We start from the raw sequence: 14,055 nt of genomic DNA, 5'->3' as shown, positions 1-14,055 counted from the left end.
GGTCCTGAAGCCACAGGCCCAGGCAGGAGACAAAACCAGCATACACGAGTCAGGTCCCTGGTTTTTAATGGGGGGCTCAAGCTGGGAGCGGGCTGTCCCAGGGGCAGGACTAGGAGCTGAGGGCTCCACAGCAGAGTCTACAAGGTTAGAGAGAAAGCGGGTGGCACGTCGGGTTGGGGCGGGGGGAGCGGCTGGAAGGGTGAGACGCAGAGCGGGGTCTCAGCCGAGCCCCCCTTCGCTAGGAGGCCTGACAGTGCGCTGCCCCCTGGCGGCCTCTTGGCGAGACCGCTCCCTCCACCCAAGAATCCCCCAGGTGGCTCGAGGCCCCTCTCTCCCCACTTCCCCACCCCCAATCAGACGACCCGCGCGAGCTGGCTCAGCCTGCCCGGGACATCCCCGGTCCGGTCCTGGGCCTCGGTTTCCCCGCTGGCAAGGGCCGCGGACCGCCTACTCGAGAGCTTTCACCAGGGCCTCGTTGGCCTCGATGCGGATTTGGATCTCGGCCCTGGAGGCCTCGTCTGCTGCCCCTGACAGCTCGGACTGCGCCTTCTCCAGGTTCACCTTGGCGGCCTGCAGGAAGTGGGTAGCAGGTGAGAGCCAAGCAGCGACCCCGCCTGGTGCCCCCGGCTCAGATGTGGCCTCCTGGGTCCATCAGCTTCCCCTGGAACACTCACCCCCACGTCCAGCATGTCCAAGGTCACGGCCTCTTCAGCCAACAACTGCACTGAGGAATCAGCGTTCACTGTGACGGAGCCACTACTCACTACGGGACAAGACACACGTGAGAGCTCCGTGTTCAGGTGCGGGGGACCCCGTCGGCCAGAGCCACAGAAGTGGCTCCAGAGCGGTCTAGCACGGGAGACAGGCAGATGCCCACAGGGCCCATGGTCGCCCACTGGCACCTGCACACGGGGAGCGGGGCCTCCTTCCTCCACCCACCAGCTCCAGCCCATCAGCTGAGCCGGGCTCAGGGGTGAGCGGGGCGCTGGGTCTGCATCTCGGCTGTACCTCAGAGTTGCGCTGCGGTACGCTCTCCTTAGGACCCAGTACCCGCCCCCCCCACCCCCCCGCCCTCTCCATCGGCTGGGCTTCCCTCTCAGACGCCCGGCCCCCACCGAGACCCTGACCCACCACAAGCTACTGGAGGCACGGGTTGGTCTCTCTCGTGGGCTCTGCTTCTGTCCACACGGAGAAGCGAGACACTTGGGCCTGCTGAAGCACGCGGCCCCGCCCAGCCCCGTCCCGGTGCACGCACCAAAGTATTTGGAGGTGGTGCCGTCCTCCGCGTGGACAACCACCAGCCCCGGCCGCAGGACCTGCAAGGTGGGTACGTGGGCCGCCAGGATGCCAAAGGCTCCCGTCTGCGTGGGAACGTCCACTTGCCGGACGTTGGCACCGTTGAAAAATACCTGAAAGAACACACGGGGAATCCCTGCAGGCCAGTCCTCCCCGCCCGGATCTCAGTCTGCCCTGCAGTGAAACGGCCCAAGGCAAGACCCAACGGTGACAGAACACACACGGGAGCAGCCACGAGGACGCGCATACTTGTTTTGGTTCTCTAGCAGCATCTTAGTGCACAGAAGATAAAATCCAGACGGAGCCCGTCCCCACAGAAACGCTCCAAGAGCACGAGAAGCGCGCCAACCCAGGAAGACACAAGACAACAAGTGTCTGAGGCTCGGGGTTCTGCGGGACGGGGCGAACGGTGAGGTCCAGCCCTGGGGCGTTGGATTCCAGGTGGATGGCTCGGGAACTCGGAGAGCTTCATGGGGCTCGGATTCCACACCACTTGGAAAGGCGTAGGGCGCGGGTCAACGACACAGGGGTTGGGGGTGGCTCTCGGAGGGACACAGGTGGAGGGGGCATCGGTCCGGGGTCCTGGAGGGGGAGTTAGGGACCTCCGAGACTCGGAGGCTGGGGACCCCGGAGTCCTGACCACACTGGGGCGCCGACGCGGATCCGGAGCAGGAGGCGGTGGCCTGGGGATGGATTTCGGACCACACGGGGGAGGGGGCACAGGGAGCGGGATAAATGAGGGTCGACAACCCAAAGGATGGAGGTCTCCGATTGCGGACCACAGCGGGTCCCGACTGGAGGCGGTGATCAAGGAGGGGTCCCGAGCCCGACCGGAGTCCGAACCTGCGTGGGTGAGGCGAAGGTGAAGGACATCTGGCCCGGGCCCGCAGCCGGGGCCGGCGCAGCCGCAGCCTCAGCGTAGGCGCGGGCCTGACGGACGAGGCAGCGCAGGCCGGGACGGCGCAGGACCGCGACGGGCAGCATGGCGACGGCGGCGAACGGACTCCGGCCGAAAGCGGGCAACCAGGAGGACGAGGAGGACGACGCGCAGAGACGTCTGGGAAGAGGAGTCCGGGCGAAGGCGCACGCGCGAACTACGACCCCCAGCAAACCGCAGGCGACTTTAACAACGACGCGCCGAGCTCCGCGCATAGCATGCTGGGGGTTGTAGTTGCCTTCCAGTCCCAGGAGCCTGCCGGTGGTAAGGGGGGGGGGGGGGGGGGAAGGGGGAGGACCGGAAGCCTGCGCGGAACAGGAGTCACTTGCATTCAAGATTTGGGGGGACGCTCGTCGGATGCCAGGCGCTAGAGAGCCATCAAGGGAAATGCCAAGATTCCGGCTCTGGTTTGGGGTGGTGGGGACGTTTAACACTCAGTGTAACGAATACGCAAATCATACAGCATGTTAGAAGTTAACAAATAACTAAACAAGAAAAACGGGCGCCTGGCTGGCCCAGTCTGAAGAGCATGCAACTCTTGATCTCAGGGTTGTGAGTTCAAACCCCATGTTGGGTGCAGAGATGACTTAAAAATAAACTCCAAAAAAAAAAAAAGGAAAAAGAAAAGCAGAAGGCGGGGGGGAACGCGGGAGCGGGCAGCCAGCGGACTGTCAGAGACGCAGACGTTGCGGGGACGGCCAGCCGGCGCGGCTCGAATACAATCCCCAAGGACGCCAGCAGAGGGCGCCCCGCGACCGGAGATGCGCTCGCCCCAGCCCCGCCCGGCCACCGCCCCCGCGCGCCGGTGACGCACGGACGCGTGCGCGGGCGGCCCGGGGCTCTGCTGATGTCACCGCGGCTCGCGCAGCCTCGCTCACGGCGTTGACGTCACCACTCCGCCCCCGCGCACACGCAGGTGGCGCCCCAGGCCAGGCCCCCAGGCCCACATCTTGGTCTGAGGGAAAACGCGGAGTGCGGGATGCACGGGCCTGGGGCCCACGCCGGGAAGGGACTTGGCTCCCGAGCGAGGGATGCAGGCTGCAGCGGTGGTGTCGCACCTGGACGGGGTCGTTGCGTCAAGGTGTTGCTCCATTGGCTCCCCAACCCCAGGGGCTGTCCGCGCCTCGGCCGCCTGTGGCCTGCAAACGAGGGAGGACCCAGGCCTAGTGCCCAAGCCCCCGTCCCCTCTGGGCCAGCGCCGTGAGGGACATCCTGGCGCTGTGTGTGTGTGTGTGTGTGTGTGTGTGTGTGTGTGCAGACGGAAGCCCTACTCGCGTTTCTAGGGGTGCATCCTGTGTTCAGCCCAACTTTTCCCAGAGCTCTGGCCCCCACATGGAGGCGAGCCCAATCTGCCTAATCATTCGGCTCCTGGAACCCATCCATTGGACAATTTCTGTCCAGTTTCTACTCCAGGGTGGCCAATGGGTAAAGGCACCACCTGTTACTCGAGTCCCCAACCCAGCGTGATTCTGGAAATCTCCAGTGGACCCATCGGCAGGACCTGTCCACTCAGTTGGGCCACTATGGCCACGATCACTGGTTTGCATGGCCCCAGCCTCCTCCCCTGTCCTTTCCTCGCTGCAGGTGCCTTCACACACAGCCAGAGGTACCAGGTCATTCTCCTGCTGGGAACCACAAGATGGCTTTCCTTGTTCCTTCCAACACATGTTGAGTTACAAACAGTGTTTCTTACCTCAGGTCCTTTGCACATTCAGCTCCCACTCGCTTAAGCCAGCTTTGCTGAGTATTTACCCACTTAACAAGCACATTCTTGTCTCCAGTGTGCAAGCCCCTGGGGACCCAGCGCTCGACTCGGAACTCACCCCTGTAGTGGGGGAAGGGGTGAGGAGCGACACAATACACTGGAGCAAATAACAGACAACACGAGGACCGTGGAAAGAAGCAGGGGACTGAAACGTGGGGTGTGAGTTGCTGTGTTACCAAAGGTAGCCATGAAGAGATATAACGGGACTTGGCCATTTGGGAGAGAGTTGAAGGAGGCCAAGGAGTGAATCTTGAAGCTGAGTGGAGAAAGAGCCGGACAGGCCCAGCACCTGCAAGTGCAAAGGCCCTGAGGTTCGACTGGCAGTGTCAGTTTTCACTGGAGAAAGAGGTGCCATTGTGGGGTGCTGAGCGTAGGGCCAGGTGGGCTGGGCTAGGACCCAGGCCAGGCCAGTGCAGGCTGGTGTCCTAAGCATCTAGAAGGATGAAGCACTATTCTCTGAGGAGAAGGGGAAGCAGCTTTGGGATTCACCAGACATGGAGTTTCTGCCAGAGTAGTTCTGATGTCACCCCGGGGCTGCGAAGGCCCTGGTGGCACTCAGCACAGATTATAGTGACTACCTTGGCCCATTGCTCGTCCCCACAGGCAGAGCGCCCGGTGAACCTGGCAATGTCTGCAGCACATTGGGGGAGAAAGTGGGGGGGCATGTGTCCAACACCGCCTAGACTGCATCCTGGGGGCCCCCAAGTTGGGGGAGGCGAAGGAGGGGAAGCCGACGCACCCGTCTCCTCCCCTACGTTCCCGGCCCCCGGCCCCTCGGACCCTGGCGAGGGTCCGGAGCAGTGCCGCAGGGGAGGGGGTGGAGACTCAGCGGCCGCGGGAGAGGGAGGCTCGGAGTGGGGAGGGGGCGTCCGGGAGCGCAGGCTCCGCCCCCCACTCCCGCCGGAAGGGAAGGGGAGGCGGTGGCCGGCACGCTGCGAGCCAGACGCGGCAGCGAGCGCGGCGGGGGCGGTCTGCCCGGGACCGGGTGGCACCCAGCGGGTCGGAGCGGGCTCGCCGCCAACGCGGTCACGTGCGCGGTCCCTCCTCTTGCGCCCTGCCTCCCCCGCGCGCCGCGCTCTCCATTCATAAATTCTCCGCCTGCTCCGCGGCCACCGGGCACCGGAGCCCGCCGGGAACGCCGCGCAGCCGCCCGCCCGCCCGCCCGCCCCCCATGGGCCGCGCGCCCCGGCGCTGAGGTAGGCGCGGCGGGCCCGGGGATACGCCGAGGCGGGCGGGGGCAGGCGGGGGGGCCGTGCGGCCCGCGATCGCCGCCGGCTCCGGGGCCCGACCTGGCTCCGGACCACCGGCCCTTCCCGCGAGGCGGCGAGACTGGAGGGAGGGGGTGGGAGTGGGGGGCTGGGGCGGGCGTGGGGGAGGCAACCTGCATCCCCCGTCGCGGCCTGGAAAGGAACATTCCCCCGCCCACGCCCTCCCCCGGCCTCAGTTTCCCCTGTGAGATCCAGCGAGGGTGATGGCGTCTGCGTCTCCCGTCTCCGGGATTAGCCCGAAGCGGGGATGCGCCCGGAGTCTGGCTTCCTGCCTCTCCTCCAGGGCTCGCCGTGCTCGTCCCCGGGGTCGGCCGGGGGCGCGGGGATGGGCGCGGTGGCGAGCGAGCTCGGGGAGGCCCGGCTGGACCTCAGGGGCGGGCCCGTGGGGAGCGTCCGCCCTCGGCTCCGGTCCCCGCCTACCCCCGCGAGTCCACCTCTCTTCCCCTTCGGCCTCCTGCCATCTTTTCTGGTCTCCTGTCACGGTCCCTGCGCTCCTGCCCCCTCCCCCTACAGCCGGAACTCATTTCCCGACCTACTTATGCGCGCCCCCTCCCCCAGAGGATACCCGGGAGCCGGGCCGTTCTCGGACCGCGGCGCTGAGAACGCCTGGGTTTCGCCAGTGCCCACCGCCCCCCGTCTCTGGGCCTCTTTACCCCGCTGTCGAGTGGGGTTAAACCCGAAAGCGTCGGGGACGAGGGAGCCTGTGTACAGGTTCCCTCTTTCCTCTGGGGAAGGACCGAACGCACGCCCTGCCTGCTGAGCGCTGCTGGTCATCCCGGCCCGGCCTCTGCTCCCTGAGATCCCGGAGTGCAGTCCCCGGTCCTTCCCACCGGGAGGAGCTGGAGTTGGGGAGGGCCGTCAGGTGCAACGTGCGAGCAGTCCCTTTGCCGAGGGCTGAGCTCCCGTCCCCGGCCTCAGTTTACTCCTAGCGCCAGGCAGAGGTGGAGGCTGGCCTGCTCGCCCGCCGAGGCGCCGGGCCCCGCGCTGGGCACCGGCGGGGAGGCCGCTGCAGCAGCCATCTTGCCGCCCAGGACCGGCTCAAGCCGCCCTGCAGGAGGCCTCCCTCCCCCGCGCCCCCTCCTCTCCCCAGTGCTCCCTGGCAACCCCCCCCCCCCCCACTTCCCCCTCCCCGCTCGGCCCGCTGGCTCGGTCGCCATGGGAACCAGATTCTTCAGGGCTGGGAACACATGCGCCTTCTTTGGCCTTTTCGCTCCCCCTAGCACCGGGGGGGGGGGGGGGGGGGGGGACAGCTACCTCCGGGAGTCGTGACTTGGTAGTCCCTGAGCTCCGTGCCTCCGCCCCCCTCCACGGTCCCTGTACCGCTACCGCGGAACCAGCCTCTTGCGCTGAGGCAGCCCCTTCCTCTCCCGTGAGGGGGCAGGCAGGGCTCCTGGGTCTCGCGGGAGCGAGCTGACATCCTCAGTTTCCCTATTCCTCCTAGGAGTGCTTCCCCTTTTCCGGGCAGGCTTCCCGGCCAGCTCGCCGGGCCGGCCCCACCGGCTGGGGAGGTGGTGGAGAGCAGACGCCTCCCCCGTTTTGAGCAGGGGGAAACGGAGGTCCCGGGGTCGATCTAAGCGGGGTGGGGGCTACCCCGGGGCTCTCCTCCACCTCTCCGTGAGTCACCGCCCCCCTGTGGACTCTTACTCCCACTCCCTCTCCCTGGGAGCCGGGAGGGAGAGCAGGCGGAGGAGCTGGTCTGAGCACGCCCTGTCCCCCCCCCCCCCCAGGCCCCTCCTCCTAGCTTCAAGATGCAGCCCACGCCCACCATGGCCACCGCCGCCGCAAGCACCGCCGCCACGGCTGCCCTGACCTCGAGGTGGGACAACACCACCAGCAGCCCCACCGTGAGTGAGGGGGCCCGGAGTGGGGCTGCTGGGCGGGGCGGGCTGGGCCGGGCCTCCGGAGGCCGCCCCCAGCGGTCCTGACCCCTGCCGGCCCACAGGCGGAGCCTGACCCCATCCTCAACAACTACGTGCTGCTGGTGGTGGTCCTGTCGCTCTTTGTCGGTGGCACTCTCGTGGTGCTGTCCGGAGTCCTGCTCCTGTGCAGGCGCTGCTGGGAGGTCCACCGGCGCTTCAACAGGTGTGCAGCCCACCCAGCCTTGGGGCCCCCCTGGGAGCGCCAGCGGGGGGTGGGGAGGAGGGGGACGTGCGCGCAGGCTTGCGCTTGCTCTGCGGGCATCCGGGGGCCTGTGTGGGGCCGGGTGAGTGCGGGCTGCCTGGGCTGCGGCTTGGCGGGAGGAGCTCGGGCAGCACTGTCTGCCTGCCCCGTCCCACCTTGGGGCCCCCCCGCGGTCTCTCCCCAGAGCCATGGAGGAAGCAGAGAAGACCACCACCACGTACCTGGACAGCAGCGCTCATCCAGCCCAAGGTGCGGCGCCCCGCCAGGCTCTGACCCCTGCCCACCTGCCCGCCCTCCTGCCCGCCCCCTTGGGCCGCCTGACCGGCTGTGTCTGTCTGTCTCCCCCACCAGACTGGGCGCAGCTCGATTCCGACTCATCTCTGTTTCCTTAGAGCCCGCGTAGGTGCTCACAGGCGCGTGCTGAGCGAGTGAGTGTGTGAGCGGATGTGTGAGTGCCCACCTCGCCCCTGCCCCGTCCCAGCGCTCAGTCGGGCCCCACCCCTCGACCCTTCCCCGACCCACCCCCCAGCGGTCGCCGGTCCAGCACCAGGCGAGGCCCGCCCGGGGCCCACCCTCTCGGCTCTCCTCGCAGACCCTGACTTCAGGGGGGAGGACCCCGAGGGCCAGGACGCGGAGACGGAGCGCTTCCTGTCCACCAGCTCCACGGGCCGCCGGGTGTCCTTCAACGAAGCAGCCCTGTTTGAGCAGAGTCGGAAGTCACAGGACAAGGGGCGCCGGTAAGGAGTGGCGCAGCATGAAGGGAGCCAGTCCCTGGGGAGGGGTGGGAGCCTGATGCCCTGCGATTGGGCTCCCTGGGAGTCGGGTCCTGCCTTCCGCCCCCGACCCCAAACCAACAGGGACGGCAGCAGGGGCGGGCTCGGGGGTTCGGGCTGAGCACGGGGGGGGCCGGCTGGCGTGGTGACGGGCAGGCGTGCCGGGCACAGGTACACCCTGACGGAGGGGGACTTCCACCACCTGAAGAATGCCCGCCTCACCCACCTGCACCTGCCACCCCTCAAGATCATCACCATCCACGAGTGCGACTCGGGTGAAGCCAGCGCCACCACCCCCCCCCACGCCGCTGCCGCCCCCAAGGCCAGTCTCGCCATATTCCAGGTGAGCGTGCGGGCGGCCGCCAGCCTGGTGCTCAGCGGGCGGGACACCCACCCTCTGGGCTGGGCCCCGCACCTCGGGACAGGGAGGGGGCGCCTGGCCGGGGTGCACAGAGGGCTGTGGGTCCAGCGCTCCCCCTCACGCACCCGTGCTCTTTGACCTGTTACTGCTTCCTCCCCCAGCCCCCGGGGAAGGCCCTCACCGGCCGCTCTGTGGGCCCCAGCTCCGCCCTGCCAGGTGACCCCTACAACTCGGCCGCGGGCCCTGCCGACTTCGAGATCAGCCCCTTGGCGTCCAGCGACTCCGGGGAAGGCGCCTGGGTGAGGGCCCCCGAGCGGCCCCTCCCCTCCCTGCCCCACTCCAGGACCGAGGTCAGCCTGTGGCCTCCCCCCTGCCATGGCTTCCCTTGCTCCTGCCCGGTCCCCCTGCGTGGGAGGGAGAGGGGCCGGCAGGGCGTAGAACACGCGCGCGGGGCACTCGTCAGACCAGGGACGCGTGCTCTCGGACACTCGTCCTCAGGAGCCTGTCTGTCCGGGGCTGGGGACCACAGAGCTGCCCAGCGCCTGGCTGAACCCCTGAGCTTAGTCCAGCTGCCACCCACCCGCTGAGAGCTGTGTGTTCCCCCTCTGCACTGGGGGTGGGGAGGGGGGAGCGCAGAGCTGCGGCCCAGGCTGGGGCAGCACTGGGAGGGTCTTTGTGCCTGACCGCCTCCCTCCTTCCTTCCAGGCGGATGCAGGCGCCCGGAGCACCAAGCCCGTCGGGTCGGGGGCCACAGGGGCACCCGAGGAGGCAGGTCCAGGCTCCGGGGCAGGACCTGTCCTGCATTTCTTCACCCGCCTGCGGCGCCACACCAGCCTGGACGGGGCCAGCCCGTACTTCAAGGTCAAGAAATGGAAGCTGGACCCCAGCCAGCGGGCATCTAGTCTGGACACAAGAGGTGAGCGGCGGCCCTGGGTAGAGACCAGGGCCCGGAGAGTACAGCCCCGGGCAGCCTTACAGAGCGAGGTTCTGCACAGGGAGGGGTCACTGCTCCCCAGGGGCCTCGGGCTCCTGCCCCGGGCTGGCCAGCAGCACCCCTTGGCCACTGGGCATCTTGCCCCAGGGCTTACAGCTGGTTGGGCCGTGCGCTCTGCTCCAGGAAAGCAGGGGCACCGTCAGACCACGGCAGAGATGGGTGAGCTTTTTCTGCAAGCTGCGAGGCCGTAGCGGTTTTGGATCCGTGGTCTGTCTGGCCGGGCAGCGTGGGAGCAGCCACAGACTGCGTGTCTAAGCGAACGCAGGGATGGGCCGGTGCGAAACGGTCTTCAGGATGATAGGTCGTGGGCCCATCTGGCCTGCGAGCCGTAGTGCACCCACCCCTGAACTAACGCGGCAGCTCTTCCCTCCTGTAGACCTCTGGTCTCGTGGAGCCCTGGCTATAGGGCCTTCTTATCCTCAGCCCAGAGCAGGAGCACGTGTCGGGGGTGGGGAGGTGGCCACCCTGAGCGGCGGGTACCAACAGGCCCCTGCCCAAGGGAGCTGAGCCGGGACAGGCGGCGCTGTGGAGGTGGGGGGTCCTGGGGTCAGGAGAGCTAAGGAGAGAGCACAAGCCCCTCGTCGGGGCCTGGTGCCAGCTAGTGCTGCAGGGGAGGGGGAGCGAGTTCTGGCCGAGGCGCTCCTGGGCGGGGAAGGCGGCCTACTGCACTGCCGTTGGGAGCTGAGACGGAGCCCGTGGTCCCCGAGGGTGATTAGAGTCAGGCATAGGTGTGCAAGTGCCTGGGGCCTGTTTGCCGGGTGACTGTCCCCCGCCCCCCCCCCCTTCCCACCAGAGCTTCGCCTAGGCCCTCCAGGGGGCCCGTGGGTGGAGGTCGAGCTGGCAGAAGAGGCCTCCCCTCTCTCCCCTCGGCGGCCCCCGCCAGCCTGTCCCTCATCCTCCCACGTGTCCCGGCTTCTGCCTCTTAGCTCAGCGGCGCCCGCCTCCAGGTGTCCAGTGCAGACCTGCTCCGGCCATGCTTTCGTGGCCAGAGCTGCTTGGGGGTCCCGCTACCGCCACGGCACCTCAGCGCACCCCTGACCCAGGCTGCTCCTTGCGGCCCGGGGCCGGGAGGGACTCGGGCAGGCTGACGCGCCTTCCTCTGCACAGGCTCCCCCAAGCGGCACCACTTCCAGCGGCAGCGGGCAGCCAGCGAGAGCACCGAGCAGGAGGAGGGGGACGCCCCCCACATGGACTTCATCCAGTACATCGCCAGCGCAGGCGACACGGTGGCCTTCCCGCCCCCCCGTCCCTTTCTGGCCAGCCCCGCCAGCCCATCCCCCGCTCTCGGCAGGTATTTTGTAGTAGATAGAAGCGTCAGGGGTGGACCTGTGGGCCCCCGCCCCACCCAGTCCCCCGCTAAGTGGCCTGGGGAGGGCTTTCCCCACCCTGCAGACCTATCACATTCTTCCAGCTCCATCGTCCCTCCTGGAGACTGCCTCACTGGGGCCACCTCTCCAGCAAGGACCAGAAGAGGGAAACTGGGGGAGACTGGGTAAGGGCAGAGGGGCAGGTGGGGCCCTGGACGATGGCCACAGGGTCGCCAGGACAGGACGCCTGCCCAGGCAGGGCTGCCAGGGGCGTGTGCCTGCTTGGATATTACTGCTCCCTGGTAGAGTCCACGGCCCCGAGGGGTCCGCTGTGGCCTGCTGCCCCTTCCTTCCTGCCCGTGTTCCTGAAGGCTGGATGGCCTCTTCTCAGAAATTGTGGCTACTTCTGCCAGCAGCACCTCCTCCCCCAGCCCCACAGACGGAGGTACTGGGGTGGTGCAGCTGCCTGAGTAGTCCCGCTGGGGAGTAGGGGCCGAGCTGGACTCCCGCCTGGCCCCGTCCATCCCAGCCACTTCCTGCTCCGCTGAGGTGTTAGGAAGAGGGGAGCGCCACAGGGGAATGTTAACTCTGTGGGTGCGGCGCCAGCCACCTGCAACGCCAGCAGGTGCTTGGGTCAGATATTGTAAAAAAAAAAAAAAAAAAAAAAAAAAAAGCCACGATTGAAAGGCAGGTGCCAGGAAGGCTTGGGGTTGATCCAGAAACCACCCCCTGCAACAGGGACCGCCAGCATTTTCTTAAAATCCGCTCTCCGCAGAGCCTGGCCGAGCCTAGGGGGTCCCCACCGGCGCCCACCCTTCCGGACCCAGAGGCAGGGTGGCTGGGGAGAACGTGCAGGGGCGCACACAGCCTTCTTGACTGCTGCGGCCTGGCTTGCAGGCTAGAGGCAGCGGAGGAGGCGGGCGCCGCGGGAGGAGCGAGCCCCGAGTCTCCCCCCGAGCGCAGTGGTGGTGCGGGGCCTGAGCAGCAGCAGGAATCTGATGGTGAGCGGGACTCGGGGCCAGAGCAGGCCCAGACCACCTACCGGGATATCTGGAGCCTGCGAGCCTCTCTTGAGCTGCACGCGGCTGCCGCCTCGGACCACAGCAGCAGTGGCAACGACCGCGACTCGGTGCGCAGCGGCGACAGCTCGGGCTCGGGCTCCGGGACCACCGTGCCCACTTTCCCACCGCCCTCGCCGCCCCCCACCCCCCGGCCGGCAGACAGCGAGGCGGGAGGTCCGCGAAAGCTGTTGCAGATGGACAGCGGCTACGCCAGCATTGAGGGCCGCGGCGCCGGCGAGGACGGGCTCCTCAGCGCGTCCGAGAAGCGCTCTTCCTTCACCAGCGCCGGCCGCACGGCCACTGTGGGCACCAGCTTCGAGGGGGCGCCGGCGCCCACCGAGGCGCCCGTCCGGCCCCGCAGCCCGCGCGCCTGGCCCCGCCGCGCCCCGCGCCGCGACTACAGCATTGACGAGAAGACGGATGCACTCTTCCACGAGTTCCTGCGCCACGACCCGCACTTCGACGACACGCTGCCCTGCGCCACGCGCCATCGCGCGCGCGCGCACCCCCACACGCGCAAGCAGTGGCAGCAGCGCGGCCGGCAGCACAGCGACCCCGGCGCGCGCGCCACGACCCCTGCCCCGCCCGCGGCCCCTTTCGGGGCCGACTCCCGCCCCACGCGCGCGCCCCTGCGCCGAGGCGACAGCGTCGACTGCCCCCCAGAGGGCCGCGCGGGCGACGAACCGGCCGCGCCCGCCATCCCGGTCATCGAAGAGGAGCCCGGCGGTGGCAGCAGCACCTGCCCCGGCTCGGGCCTGTGCGTCGGGCCCCCGGGGACGCTGCTGGACAAGCTGGCGGCTGGCCTCGATGACAGACTCTTCCCGCCGCGCCTCCCCCAGCCCATCGCCACCGCTCCCACGCTGGCCGCCGCCGCGCCCACGTCTCCCGACCACAGCCCTGCCTAAGCCCTGCCTCCTGCACCCACCTCGTCAGCTTCTCCGGCGCCGCCCGGGACCCCTGCCACGGGACCCGCCTGGGGCGCGACGCTCCGGGGCGCGAGCGCTGGGGCCGCGGGGCCTCGCGCGCGCACGCGCGCGGGTCTTCTGGCCGCCCCCACGTGCGCGTGCTCGCGTCCTCGTGACACCCTCGAGCTGCCTCTGGTGGGCACGCGCACACGGTCCCCGTTGGGCACTTAGCAGGTGCCCTGTGGCTTCCCAAAGCGCGAGGCTGCAGGGCCCTGGCTCGGCTGGAGGGGGCGAGGCAGGCTCTCCTCTTCGGGCACCCGGGGAGAACGTTCACCTGCCTTCCACCCTAGACAGCAGCCTCTGAGTGGTGGCGTCTCGGGCACAGAGCACCGGGAGGCGCTCCCGCAGGACCTGCTCCCTGGGGCAGGGGCGGGCGATGCGGGACGGCGCATGCGCAGGGCGCCCCTACCAGGACCAGTGGAGCCTCGAGGCGTGTCTGGGCTGCACGCGCTGAAGGCCTTCCCAGGGCGCACGCGCGCGGGCCCTCTAGGGCCCGGGGCTCCGGAGAGATCGGGGCCGGCCGGCGCCGGCTCTGCAGCGCAGGTCGGGTGGAGGCCGCAGCCGCCGAACCCCTGAAGCTGTTTACCTCACTGCGGCATGTGCTCGCGGCAGTCTGCGCCCCCTCCGAGCAATAAACAACGCCTCGCCGCCACCCCCTCCCGCCGAGTTCCCACGCCCACCCAAAGCATGTGAGTGGGCCACCCGCCCGCCCCGCAGGTGCACCGTCCAAAGAGCAGCCGGAACTCTGTCATGTTTTAAGACACAAAACCCAAACGGCCAAGGTTTCAAGTTTCCCAAGCTTTATTTATTGCCAAAAGATGGGGCAGCCCTCGCCTGCGGCCGAGTCGCCCCACCCCGCCCCTCCCCTCGGAGCTTCGTGCCGTCTGTGTACCATCCAGTGATGGAGTTTCTTGTGTTTGTTTTCTGGTTGATTATAAATATTTACTGCACACTCTTGCTTAGTTCGGGTTTTCTCTGGGGACCCAGGGGCACAGAGAACTTGGAAAGAGGGTCGGGGTCCTGCGATCAGGCCCCCCAGCTGCTGCACTGGGGAGCCGAGGGCCCTGGGGAGCTTCGGGGAGACCGGTCACCACTGAGGGGACTCCTGTCCAGCGTGGCCAAAGACAGACCCCCTTGGAAGCCCCAGTTCCCACCACCCGACCACCTGCCAGCCGGCAAGACCTGCAGAGCCCAGCCTGCCCCCCCC

The 14,055-nt window shown here is 68.2% G+C and overlaps 2 protein-coding genes across 5 annotated transcripts; one reads left to right on the top strand and one right to left on the bottom strand.

Moving 5' to 3' along the window:
- Positions 1-49: 49 nt before the first annotated feature.
- On the bottom strand, positions 50-2,405 carry ATP5F1D (ATP synthase F1 subunit delta). The gene is made up of 4 exons (XM_042927380.1): positions 2,140-2,405; positions 1,256-1,409; positions 675-763; positions 50-570 (listed from the first exon to the last, which is right to left on the bottom strand). The coding sequence occupies exons 1-4, from the start codon at positions 2,278-2,280 to the stop codon at positions 448-450; spliced, it is 507 nt and encodes a 168-aa protein (XP_042783314.1). The 5' UTR covers positions 2,281-2,405; the 3' UTR covers positions 50-447.
- A 2,760-nt stretch (positions 2,406-5,165) lies between these two features.
- LOC122213673 (CACN subunit beta associated regulatory protein) lies at positions 5,166-13,800 on the top strand. 4 transcript variants are annotated; one of them, XM_042927759.1, is made up of 10 exons: positions 5,166-5,194; positions 6,994-7,110; positions 7,209-7,348; positions 7,572-7,636; positions 7,980-8,124; positions 8,332-8,503; positions 8,683-8,871; positions 9,227-9,437; positions 10,623-10,806; positions 11,720-13,800. In XM_042927759.1, exons 2-10 carry the CDS (start codon positions 7,015-7,017, stop codon positions 12,786-12,788), a joined length of 2,271 nt encoding a protein of 756 aa, XP_042783693.1. In that variant the 5' UTR covers positions 5,166-5,194; positions 6,994-7,014; the 3' UTR covers positions 12,789-13,800. The 4 variants fall into 4 exon arrangements, with proteins under 4 accessions (XP_042783693.1, XP_042783695.1, XP_042783694.1 ...); XM_042927761.1 differs by lacking the exon at positions 5,166-5,194 and adding an exon at positions 6,512-6,539 and having other exon boundaries at positions 8,408-8,503; positions 8,724-8,871; XM_042927760.1 differs by lacking the exon at positions 5,166-5,194 and adding an exon at positions 6,512-6,539 and having other exon boundaries at positions 8,683-8,820.
- Positions 13,801-14,055: the final 255 nt, after the last annotated feature.

Source organism: Panthera leo, chromosome A2 (assembly GCF_018350215.1).
Source record: "Panthera leo isolate Ple1 chromosome A2, P.leo_Ple1_pat1.1, whole genome shotgun sequence".
Lineage (NCBI taxonomy): Eukaryota > Metazoa > Chordata > Mammalia > Carnivora > Felidae > Panthera > Panthera leo.
Note: the sequence above shows the minus strand (reverse complement) of the source record. Positions and strands in the feature narration are given on the sequence as shown.